The 11,903-nt window shown below is 35.0% G+C and overlaps 2 protein-coding genes across 4 annotated transcripts; both read right to left on the minus strand.

The window, feature by feature from the left end:
* Positions 1–247: 247 nt before the first annotated feature.
* Positions 248–4,220, minus strand: LOC126713271 (protein ABIL2-like). 3 transcript variants are annotated; one of them, XM_050412980.1, is made up of 11 exons: positions 4,067–4,220; positions 3,720–3,915; positions 2,623–2,745; positions 2,239–2,321; positions 1,967–2,117; positions 1,675–1,774; positions 1,456–1,536; positions 1,177–1,219; positions 1,003–1,091; positions 778–875; positions 248–630 (listed from the first exon to the last, which is right to left on the minus strand). In XM_050412980.1, exons 2-11 carry the CDS (start codon positions 3,726–3,728, stop codon positions 460–462), a joined length of 948 nt encoding a protein of 315 aa, XP_050268937.1. In that variant the 5' UTR covers positions 3,729–3,915; positions 4,067–4,220; the 3' UTR covers positions 248–459. The 3 variants fall into 3 exon arrangements, with proteins under 3 accessions (XP_050268937.1, XP_050268936.1, XP_050268938.1); XM_050412979.1 differs by having other exon boundaries at positions 2,623–2,748; XM_050412981.1 differs by lacking the exon at positions 3,720–3,915 and having other exon boundaries at positions 2,623–2,748; positions 4,067–4,087.
* A 1,154-nt stretch (positions 4,221–5,374) lies between these two features.
* Positions 5,375–11,474, minus strand: LOC126713272 (26S proteasome non-ATPase regulatory subunit 8 homolog A-like). The gene is made up of 6 exons (XM_050412982.1): positions 11,287–11,474; positions 10,548–10,626; positions 6,886–6,988; positions 6,236–6,499; positions 5,836–5,947; positions 5,375–5,696 (listed from the first exon to the last, which is right to left on the minus strand). Exons 1-6 carry the CDS (start codon positions 11,389–11,391, stop codon positions 5,556–5,558), a joined length of 804 nt encoding a protein of 267 aa, XP_050268939.1. The 5' UTR covers positions 11,392–11,474; the 3' UTR covers positions 5,375–5,555.
* Between the last annotated feature and the right edge of the window lie 429 nt (positions 11,475–11,903).

The following is an 11,903-nucleotide window of genomic DNA, read 5'->3' on the forward strand; positions in this document are numbered from 1 at the left end:
AAATATATTGTACATGCAATCATCTAACATACTGCATTTCTTCTAATCATTCAGCTTGAACGTCATGATCATCAAAAGATTCAAAACATGAACATGGAAAATTGAATGTCTTGCCTGTAAGATTGCCCTTATTTATCTTTAAACTAGCTGAAGAGAAATCTCAATTAAACGTGATGTAAGCCCAATTGTATCATTGCCATGTAGTGATGCCCATGAGACTATATTCGCTATATTGTACAATATGATATGATTTCAAAGTCCTCATGAACTAAAGTTTATACGTGCAGTCCCTCAAAATGTACATATCATATTTTATCAATGTAAGACTTGAACAGAAAGGAAAATGTCTTGTACAATTTACAAAAGAGAAGCACTAGTGGCAAGACATGCAGGGCAAGAACCATCAATTATACATTGTTAAGTCATTCTGCTTCCTAACATGTTCTCTTCTTCCCGTTTTCAATTCTCATCCAAGTATTTGTACAATACACCTTCCCTTTTGGCCTTGTTCATGCTAAGCAGGGCCTTAAACAGCCGATTGCTTTTTCCAGAATGCTGTCCAATATCTTTAGTCCCAACTCGTTCAACATGAACAGGCAATGAAATTTGTCTCCGGGGCTCTGATGGGAACTGCAAAGAACATAGATATTTTTAAAAAGTTTAGAAGTTTATTGCTTTTTAACAGTGAATGAGAACCATGAATGCTGTCATATGATGCGTTCTACTTTTATTGCTGCCAGCATACTCTATTCAGCATTCATGGTTTTATATGCTTACTCGATGATTGGCAGTATATGAGTTTATAGCACTTGATCTCTTAACAAGTGATCCAGAACGTAAGAAAGAAAAGCGATATGGTGAGACTGCTCGATTCTCTGTTTTAGTAGGAAAACAAAAAATTATGATCAATACAGAATATATAACAAGTACACCAATAAACTTGTGAGGTAATAGTGGTAATAACGTTCTTCCCATAATAGAACAAAACACATTTGTACAAACCGAGTGCTTTATTGGATGCAACTTCTGTGAATTGAAAAGTTCCAGGTCTTGAGGAAGATTGTGCAGACCTTATCACAGAGTGCCCTTTTCTGCAGTAGAATTTTATTTTATAATTAGAGTGTGAGCTTGTGTATGTTTAGGCACAAGTAAATCCACCATAGTGCCAACATTTACCTGACTGTTGTTGGAGAGATCTCACTAGTTGTTTCCTGAACAGCTTTGCCAAAATCCACAAAGACAAATATTAGCCTTCTCCTAGTATAGTTTGTATGATGGGCACCAGTAATGCTAGTTCTCAAATTGTTGAGATGTTTTTAGGCCATTAAAAATGAGGCTTTAATCTTGAATTTCATTATGTTGTTCTAATAATTAAAATGTCAACTAGGCATTAAATGTAAGGATGTCATGCTTATTAACACCACATGCATCATTAGGGTAGATGAAATATAATACCACTTCTAAACTGACAGAAGTCCTCTTTAGCAATGTGATGCATAGCTTGAGACTGGTCAACAGCATCCGTGGTTGACCCAGCTGCACAAAACAATGGGGTGACCAGGTAAGTTTAAACACACACACATGTTTGTAAATTTTCCAAATAGGTAAGAATGAAGTTCTCATTGCTAGCTTTAAATTAAGGCAACAATAAATAGCAGAGAAGAACATATTTGCCTGGTAGGATGTACCGCTTATGATGCTTTGGAAATCTTAGTGCTGATGATTGTTGAAAAAGGCCCCCACGATCAATGAAGTATTGGCATGTTCCAATTCTCTAAGATTTCCAACAAACATTTTTTTTAAGTTAAAAAAAAAAATTACAGGAAATAGGTTGAAAATCCTGCATTCTGAAATTGTTACAAGTAGGTTTATATAATACACACATTTTTTTTGGTAAAGGAAATGATGTTCAAGTCTCAACCGATATGCATATGCTGAATGATAGTAAACTGAACAGAAGGAATACCTGTTCAATGCAAGACAACCTAAGCTCAGTTCTAGATAGCTCACAGATACTTGCATCCAAAAATCCATTAACCTTGTATGCCAAAGAACCCATGTGGTCCACGGTATTGACCAAAGCTTTAATAACATAATCTTTCAAGCTTTCCACAGCTCTACGCAAATTTATTTTTAATAAAAGTTAAGATAAAAAGAGAAGTTCCCCAACTCTCAAATAGAGCATTAACTTGCCATTTGGTAAACAAAAAACAAAAAAAAAACCTTGGGGTGACTCACATGTAATTTTGATCTTCTTTACTGTAAGATACTTCAAAATACTCTGCTGCTGAGTACAACTGTTTCCTCAGATTCTTCAAGTCCTAAACATATTTGTGAGAAATGAACTATTGTAATCCAATTTGCAGGAAAATTTTAAATAAATCTGTTTTTTGTTTCATATGTTTGCCTGAAATTGAAGGATCGCTAACTCAAATCCAAACACAATATATTAACATGGGGCCATCACAGTTCATAAAAATAAAGTCATGAGAATGCTAACTTGGAACCTGAACTCAATGAGTAAACATTGATATTAGTAAGGAGATTTCTTCACATACCCATTAAAATATTTGCTTAGTTCATGAAAAAAGAAAAAGAAAAAAAGAAGTTAGAGAACAGTACCTTGAGACTATCTGAAAAGTGCAACCTTTGCTGCATGAAGAGTTCATCATGATGGGAAGATTCTGGCTTTGCAGAAACATAAGAGGAAGAATCTACACTTTCCATGAAAAGGGTATTTTTGGCCTGCTAAAATAATGAATACCAAAACAAAGCTCTACAATCAGTTTGACATGCCTTGAACTCTTTAACCAGAATAAAACCTGCAGCCACCCTATTCTCATTGACAAGATCCAACTGCTCCTATAAATTCCATGTTATGATTCCCAGACTTCCATTTGGTTGTTGAGATTGAGTTCAACAATTAGAGGCAAGTATGATAAATAGAGGACGATTTTATTTTTCACTATAAAAATCTAAATAATATCAGATCACCATAGATAGCTTGTCTCTTCTATTGATATTATATTAGAAACTGTATTGTTAATCAATGTAATGAGACAACATCTTAACATGCTAAGATAGTTACTAAAATCATTACTACTCTTGATAAAATTAAAATGTCTCTCTAAATATTTGTATAAAACGTGGTAACATCATACAAAATGTCAACTTAGAATGTTGCGTAATAAGTAAATTTTATGGACAATTCTTATGCTTGTCACTCCTAATTTCATGATCATTACCAATATAACATCTAGAACTGATACCATATTTAACACTGTTGAATTATACATGCATATAATAAGGTATAAAATGTAGACAGTATAAAAAGTTCATATTTGGACGAGAGCAGGGCTCAAGGGTAAAATAAAAGTGTGTCGACAGAATAAGAATGGTCTTTTCTCAACTGGGCCTCATAATAATTTTTGGAATAATTAAGGTATTTTTTCTTTCACTTTGTATAAACCAAAGCAGCAAAAACATAAAACTTTAAAAAAATTTTATATTTATATTTTTAGTTTTCTGATCAACCAGATAAGAAGTCATCTCACAAAACAGGAAAAAAAAAAAAAAAAAAACTCATTTTCTACAGTTTGTGTTACTATCTTTTGCTTGTGTTTTTAATTCAAAAGACAGAGATGAGAAGTCTATATTAATCAAATAAATACAACAGAGAACCCAAAAGAAGTGATGTAAAGAAGAAAAAGAGCAAACACCTGAGTCATCTTAGTTGTGATCTGGGACTGCAATCCAAACCCCACCTCACAGTGAAGCTCAAGACTCTAAATAAGCATCCAAATGCTCAAGGAGACCACAACAGAAGTTATGGGGCTTCGTTTATAGTATAAAGTTTTTTTTGACATAGAACTCTCAGCATGAATGAAAAAGATATTATGAACCTTTTGTTCTATGCTGCAGTGTGTGTGAGAGAGAGAAAGAGAGAGAGAGAGAGAGTTAGTGAATTATTAGAAGTGAAAACGATCAGTAACAGGACGAGGATAAGACAGGTAAATGAAAACCTTTAGCTATTGGTGCACATGATGTGAAAACAAAATAACTATACCTGCATACTAGTAGTTATTTTTGTTGAAATGCAGAGAATGACTCTTCTTCAAAACCTGGGGAAAGAAAAGCCTCCACACAAGTCCAAAGCCTTCTGAATTTTGAGACTTGTCATCCTTGTGATTATTTTCAAAACCGGGACCCGCCACTTGAAGGAAAATAAATTAAGTCTTAATTGTTGGTTGCATCATTCATGGAATCATTGTGGGGTTTATCAAAAACTTGGCTTGCACATGCAAAAATACTTTTGAACATTAATGGATAGCTCTAAAACATAGTATCTTATGACTAAACTAATAAATTATACGGTCCATTGAATTTTGAGTCTTCTTTTATGGGAATAACAAACCCACCTGTGAAATTAAATTACAAAAATGAGTTATAGGGCTTAAGAGGTATGGAGGCGTGGATGAACTTAGGTTGAGAGATTGCTTTTTCAAGCTAGCTAAGTGGTGCAGACTTCAGGTCATTTATTATGAGTCCAATTGTATTGGTGGAAAAGATGGGAATTGTTGTGAAAAAGCAAAAGTAAGTGGAACCGACACAATTAATTAAGAAATCATAATAATGGGGTAGCTGAGATTCTCTATCTGAAGGTTGAATTTACATGATATAATAAATATTTAAGTTCACTTTTTAGTATTTGGCTGAGTCGTACACCTTTGTCTGCATTGTAGCTAGGAGGGGAAGTCTAAGCAAGAGGTCATTTCCAAGTAAAATGAGTTTTATTAACCATCGAATTCCGCTAGAAAATATCTTCCGAGTTAGTAAGGCATGTCACTCTGGGTGTACCTTCTCTGCGGGTATCTTATTAGGACATAAATTACACAAACTTGGGGCCTTCTCTTCGGAAGTACTTCTACCATTCTACATAGATAACCAAGTGAACCGGAGATATTAAGAGTAAATTTAGATAAAGTACTTAAATATTGTTCCTTATATTTTCAGATATTAATTTTCAGTTCAATGACTATATTTAACTAAAAATACACTTTCATCCCATGAAGAAAAATTACATGGCTAAATCTTTAAGAAAAAAAAACCTATGAACAACACTAAAAAATTTTACCTAAATTCTGTCCTTACAAATTTTACTACATTACAAACTTAATATATTATTAAAGTAATATCACATTCATTGTCACATTATTTTGAACTTTTAAAAAAATATAAAATTAGTAAGAATTTTAGCATTTTTCTAGATAAAATACGTCAACATTGTTGTATGAATGAACTAGAGATGAAATCATCCATGATCTCCACTTCAGCAGTGTGATTCCCATTTTTCCTAGCGACTAATAAATGCAAGTTCAGAAAATAATCGTATAATAAACTTTTAAGAATTGAAAATGTACTGAAAGGTATTCATTATGCAATAATGAATGGCAATGCAAAGCCTAGATAACTGAAAATATGAAGAGGTTTAAGATACAAAAGTGAACAATTTTTTAAGCTAATGACCCTGGCCAGTTTCGCTCTCTTCTACACAATTACACAATCCGCTCCAACTCTCTCGCATAACTGAGTGTCTGGTTGATCAATTGCAGAGAAGGTATTTCCTTGCATGGTGTAGATTCTTTTGCCTTCTGGAGATAAACGAAACCATTCTTTATCTCCCACTCAGAATGCTCCTGCATTCAAGCAACAGATTATCAGGAACATAATATGAAAAAAGAAATGGCATATTTATTTGCTGGTGGGTAGGGTGTCATTTTATTATGGTGAAATCATCAATAATAGAACATATAAACAGTTGACAATAATGAGTACCTCCTTAATGTACTCCAATAGTTCTTGTTCAGAAGAGAACAACAACATTTTCTGCGCATCACTAATTGCAAGGAAATCATAAGCCTTTTCACTACAGCCAGATATTTCATCTCTGAAAGTGACAGGAGAAATCAATTCGTAAGAACACAAACTTAAACATGTTTGTAGAGAGTAAGTATGAACATAGAAATTAAAATTTATGGAATATGATGAAAAGGCTTACTACTTCCACTACTCACATCAACCCAAGAGTCAAAGGATCAAACTTATTTAACACTTTAGAGCTATATACTCCATAATGAGTAAATCACTTGCTTGTTTGTAATTTTCTGTCACCTATCACTTAAAGTCTCATTTTTATCCATTAAAGTAATACCAAACACAGCAATTGACTAACTACCTGACTGTCTTCGCCAGAAGATCCATGAAGTAGACATAAGTCTCATGTGGCACTGTCTGTCGAGCACTCAACACACGGTTGTAAGCCCCTTCCATGAAGGACTGCTCCAACTCCACTGCATGCTTAATGCAAGGATTCTCCATAGCAGTGGAGGAAAGAAGTTCAAGTTCAGTATGGAATTCGGCTATTCTATTCTGAACAAGAAGCCTCAATAGGTTGAGTCCTAAGATTGGATGCTCCTGAGGGGATGGTGGAAGACGGTTGCTGCTCCAAAAGAAATATAAATTCATTAGCATAGCTTCAAAACTAAAATAATATATGGAACCACCAAAAAAGTCTAAGAGACTAAGTAGCAGAAGAGACTCAGCAGCAAGTATGTTGTTTGATCCAAAAGCTTTTATGGCTTTATGTTCAATTCTATGTTCTTGTAACCTCATGTTTAAATGCTTAATCCAAAGGAGGATCTGAGTGAATGGAGACAGGCATCAATATTTTACTTGAAAAAGCATGGCACTTAAAATAATATGTTATTCCTTTTTATTATGAATATGGCTTGGCCTCACATGCATATAGAGTGGATGCTAGACTGATAATTTCCAAATAAAAGTAAAACTTAAAAAATAGCTGAATTGAAGGCAACATGATTTTACCCAGCATCTGTGTAATAAGGCTTCAACTGAAAGAAATCCCTCTCAAATGCATCTTGGTCCTCCGTCTTCACACTAAGAACAACAGCATGCTCGTATATATCCCCTGAAAGTTTTCAGAAATAATAAATCACGAGAAAATAGGTTAGAAACAAAGAATTAAAGACTGCAGATACAAGATGATGAGAGGTTTAATTAAACAGTAAACAGAATGCTTCAATAATATGGTGCCTTGACATGGTAGTAAAACTTTGGATCTTATTCTTGTTTAAATCATTACTATTCCTTGTTCATTACATTATGGTTGTGTTTGGATTGAAATGAAAAATTAAAATTATTTCTCTATTCAGCTTATTTTTGGCATTATTCATGGGCCCTACTGTACCATTTCAACTAACTTTAACATTTATCTACAGTACTTTCAGTAATAATTTTTTAGTTTCAGCAAAATAAACAGTATCCAAACACACCCTATATTTGTCAACTTATTTTACTATTTAGCTTATTTTTGCTTCTGTTCATGGGCTCCACTGTACTTTTTGGTATTATTCATGGGTCTCACTGTACTATTTCAACTAACTTTTACCTTTATTTACAGTACTTTCAGTAAAAAGTTTTTATTTTCAGCAAAATAAGTGAATCCCAAACAGACCCTATATATACCACATTTTAATACACACTTGAGGGTCTAGTTCACTTCATTGATTTGACTTCACATTACTTAAGATCAAAGATAGGGGGCCAGATAGACAATGAAGGCACGTTTAGTAGACAGCAAGTGAGCAGCAAGCTACTGCTTTGCCTTTCTAAGTAAAGTAATGGTGACCTGCCCAAGACTGGAGCCTTGTAACATGTTGACAAAGACCATTGAATTGAGGGTTTGATTAGTAGAGGGGATGACTTTGCATCCCTGGAAGAAGAATAAAAGACCATTGAACTGAGGGTTTGATTAGTAGAGGGACGACTTTGCATCTCTGGAAGAAGAATAACTCCGCTCTCTAGCCGATTGATGCCGTTGATCAGATAGGGAATGTGTCACATTAAGACTACTCATAGGACTCTATCAAGTCATTAAACAGAAAATAGACACAAGTTATGACAACCCTCACACAAGAGCCCAAAAGAGGGCTTTTAGGATGACTCTACTTGCAGCAACTTCCAAAGAATAAGATTGAGTCTTTAACCTGATAACCGTTTTGCTTTCCATCTTCACAGAAAGTTATTGAAGGATATCACGAGTAGTTACTATGCGGGGGTTTGGCCTAGATAAGGTTTGTTGGAAACTTGCAAGGAATAGAGGTTTTGAGGTTAGAGGTTACTATAGCTCCTTCTACCCTCCTACTTCTGTTTCCTTCCCATGGAGAATGATATGGCAATTGAAGGTTCCTCCAAGGGTGGCTTTCTTTTCTTGGTCTGCTTCTTTAGGTAAGATCTTAACTACAGACAACCTTCGTAAAAGATGAGAGATGGTGCTTGACTGGTGCTATATGTGTAAGAGGTGTGAGGAGTAGGTGGATCATCTTCTACTTCATTGCTCCATAGCTTGGGAGTTGTGGTCCTTGGTTTTCTGCTTGTTTGGTATTCAATGGGTTATGCCTCATACTGTTCTTGAGTTGTTTGAGGCTTGGCAAGGAAAGTTTGCGCGCCATCGTCATATTAATGTTTGGAGATTAGTGCCTCATTGCTTGATTTGGTGCATTTGGCGAGAAATGAATGCTAGAAGCTTTGAGGGTTGTGAATGCTCTTTGCTGGAGATTAAGTCTTTCTTCTTACACACTCTCTTTGAATGGAGTGTGGTTTTTTCTCACTTTTCTTGTTCTTCCTTTTCTTTTTTCTTAACAGTTGTTCTTTTGTTTCTTGATTTGTGCCCCCATAGTACATCCCCAATGTACTCGGTTTGGCAATCTTTCTATTTTTAATAATATTCTTACGTTATTTATCAAAAAAAAAGTTACTATCTCGTGCTCCCAAGCAACCGAATTAGTAGAACATCGAATGGAACCTGAGGAAGGACTGGACCACAAAGGGGGATATAACGAAAGTAAAAGATCCATTAGGCGGTGGTTCCTCTTCCTCTCATTTCCATTGAACCTCAAACAAAAATCGATCTCACCATCAGCTTGACTAAGATTTCTGAATTGAACAAGTTTATTTTAGATAATTCGATATTGGGGGGGAGGATTTGAACCCTAAAAGTCTACGTTGTAAATACTAGGAGGTGCTAGTTGAGCTAAAAAACTCTTGGCTCCAAATGGAATAAGTAAACTAAACTTGACTTAAGATGAATGAACCAAGTGCCAAAAAAACCAGTTTCTTTTCTTAAGGCTTCAAACTATTAGTCATTAAGACTTCTATGGAAGAAAAGAAAGGAAGCCCTTTTCTTGACTTGGCCTACATTATACCTATCCTCTTTTTAAAGAACTTGATTTCAATCTCATATCATAATTGAATTTTTGATATATTAGATAAATCTATGGTTTCTCTATCTATAAATTTGGTTATTGTTCTCTCTTTTAACCTATGAAGCATGGGTGCGTTTTGGGACTCGGCAATTTTTGAAAAAGTAGGGTGCGGGTGCGGCAGGACTCGGCGATTAAAAAATTATTAAAAATATTTTTATTTATATTTTCTATATATTTTTACTATTAAAATATTCTTAAAAAACCCATTACTATGCCTTGATTCACAAATCAAAGAAAGAAGAAGGCAAGAAACACATTACTATGCCTCTGAGGTGGGAATTTCGACTGTTCCGGCTAGATTCAAGGCCGATTTCGGCCTGTTTCGGTTGGCAGCCGATATGACCCGATATAGCTGATATGGCTCGATTCTGGTCGAATCAGCCTGGTTCGGCACGAATCCCAAAAAAAAAAAAAAAAAAAAAAACTCAGACGCGGCACTGACACGTAGGCAACCGCATCGGATGTGTCCCGCGTCGGACTCAGGTGCGGCACTCTCCCAGCTGCATCCGTGCTTTCTAGCTTTTAACCATAATTTTGGAGCCCACCAGTTAGTGGGTTTAGTTTTTACCAATGCTCTATATTATATATTCCACATATCAATACACACTTGAGGGTCTATTTCAATATCATTCTTTAATATTTGATACATTAGATACTTCTATGCTTTCTCTATTTATAAATTTGATTATTTTTCTCTATTTTTTACCTTCATTAAAATTACTTTTTCACTATAATTTTGGAGCCCACCAGTCAGAATTTTCTCTATCTATAAATTTGATAATTGTTCTATCTATATCAGATGATAGGTAAATCAAAAAACCTATGGTAACATTGATAAAGAGGTTACAACTCGTATTTCCAACCCCACTGAATACACTGGTGGCTAAAAGAAAAAGAGTATCCATTCTTGGAGTCTTATTATAAGGAATTAAGATCTACTAGTTCATACCTCCTCTGGGATATCAAGATAATAGCCAAATAAACAAGACGTTTAATACATTTTAATGCATAACATATGCCCAAATCTACTGCAGATAATTTTTTTGCATACAGCACCAAAAATTAAAGTGAAGACACATGTTGTTAATGATCAAGTAACAAGAAATACTCATATTGCCAAAATGTTTAGGTCAGTGAAACAACTGCAACACTAATAACCAAATAATCATAAAATATTAACCAATATGAGCCAAGAGCGTTTACTTGCTAAATTCAATTCATGAATTGCATTGGGTGTTGCTTCGAACAATGGTGGTAGGCTTCTGAATTGTGTCAGTGAGACCTGAAAAACAGAGAACAACAATATGACTAAATCTTTGGTCTTCGGCTCAACGCATTTGCTCACATAAATCACATTCAAAAGCTTTCCAGAATCTCAAAACTAAGGCCTATTACCGCGCACCACCCCCCCCCCCCCCCCCCCCCCACACACACACACACACACACACACACACATCAAGCACTCTACCAATAAGACAAAATTCCACACTTAAACCAAGTTGCCACAATACTTATTATAATCTCACAAAACAATTACTCAATGCCTCAACCTCCACTCTAGCAACCATAAAACTTTGAAGAAAAAGTTCATATAAAATCCCAAATCCCAAATCCATTGTTAACAACTCCAACAAACAAGTTACAGATTTTTTTTTCATACAATAGCAAAGCAAAGTACCAAAAGATCTTTCCTTTTCTAACCCTAAAGTAAAACCCATATAAATCTCAAAAACCCAAATTTTTTAACGATTTCAGATACAGATTTAGCAAAAACCCAGTATCAATCAAAACCCTTATGCCCCAAAAACACAAACAAATTTTTGATTTATAGTAAAAAACAACAAAAACTCAGAAAATAATTCGTGGGAAATTTTACAATTAACGAGTATTTGGTTTGAGTAACGAGATTAATGTATGTGAAGAATCGGTAAAAAAAGAAAACCTTGAGTTGTGAGAGGAGTCTAGTGCAGGTATCAAAGTCGTTCCTTAAGAACGCAGCTTTGAAGCGTTCGAAGAGCTGAGAGACCTCTGTGAGCTTGGGATCCATTGCTTGTTGTGTTCGTTTTCTTCTTCTTCCCTCTCGTATAGTCTCTACTTTCTACTTTCTTTTGCTTGCTTGGTTGTGAAGACAGAAATCTCATATTTATTTCAACGGGGACAAGCAATTTGGGCCTGGGCTTTCTATTGGGCCAAAATAATGTCATCTAGTATTATAGGCTTGTAGGGTTGAGATCGGGTTGGGTCTGGTTTACATCCACCCAACTCGACCCTATATAAATGGAATTTGACTGTAGGAACCCGACCCAACCCAAGTATTAGGGACGGTATTGAGTCGGTTTGAGCTATCGGGTATGGAGTCGGATCTCTTCTCACTTTTTAATAAAAATTTTTAATTTAAGAAGGCATTTGGATTCAGCATCTACGTCCCACGTTTTGCGTTTTCGGATTTTTTTATTTATTTATTTTTAACCAATGCCTATTGCACTGTTCATGGGATATGAACAATGCAAATAGGCAAATGAACAGTATTTTTGGTGTGAACAATAATTCGGAAAATAT

Source organism: Quercus robur, chromosome 2 (genome assembly GCF_932294415.1).
Source record: "Quercus robur chromosome 2, dhQueRobu3.1, whole genome shotgun sequence".
NCBI classification, from domain to species: domain Eukaryota; kingdom Viridiplantae; phylum Streptophyta; class Magnoliopsida; order Fagales; family Fagaceae; genus Quercus; species Quercus robur.

Excerpts from the sequence above, each read along its gene's own strand:
- LOC126713271 (XM_050412979.1), bottom strand. Across the intron at positions 2,322-2,622 it reads ACTTTTCAGATAGTCTCAAG|GACTTGAAGAATCTGAGGAA; the intron begins GTACTGTTCTCT and ends AAATATGTTTAG. Across the intron at positions 1,092-1,176 it reads ATCTCTCCAACAACAGTCAG|AAAAGGGCACTCTGTGATAA; the intron begins GTAAATGTTGGC and ends ATTCTACTGCAG.
- LOC126713272 (XM_050412982.1), bottom strand. The coding sequence starts at position 11,391 with ATGGATCCCAAGCTCACAGAGGTCTCTCAGCTCTTCGAACGCTTCAAA. Across the intron at positions 6,500-6,885 it reads CCTTATTACACAGATGCTGG|CAACCGTCTTCCACCATCCC; the intron begins GTAAAATCATGT and ends CTTTTGGAGCAG. Across the intron at positions 5,697-5,835 it reads TATTGGAGTACATTAAGGAG|GAGCATTCTGAGTGGGAGAT; the intron begins GTACTCATTATT and ends GCTTGAATGCAG.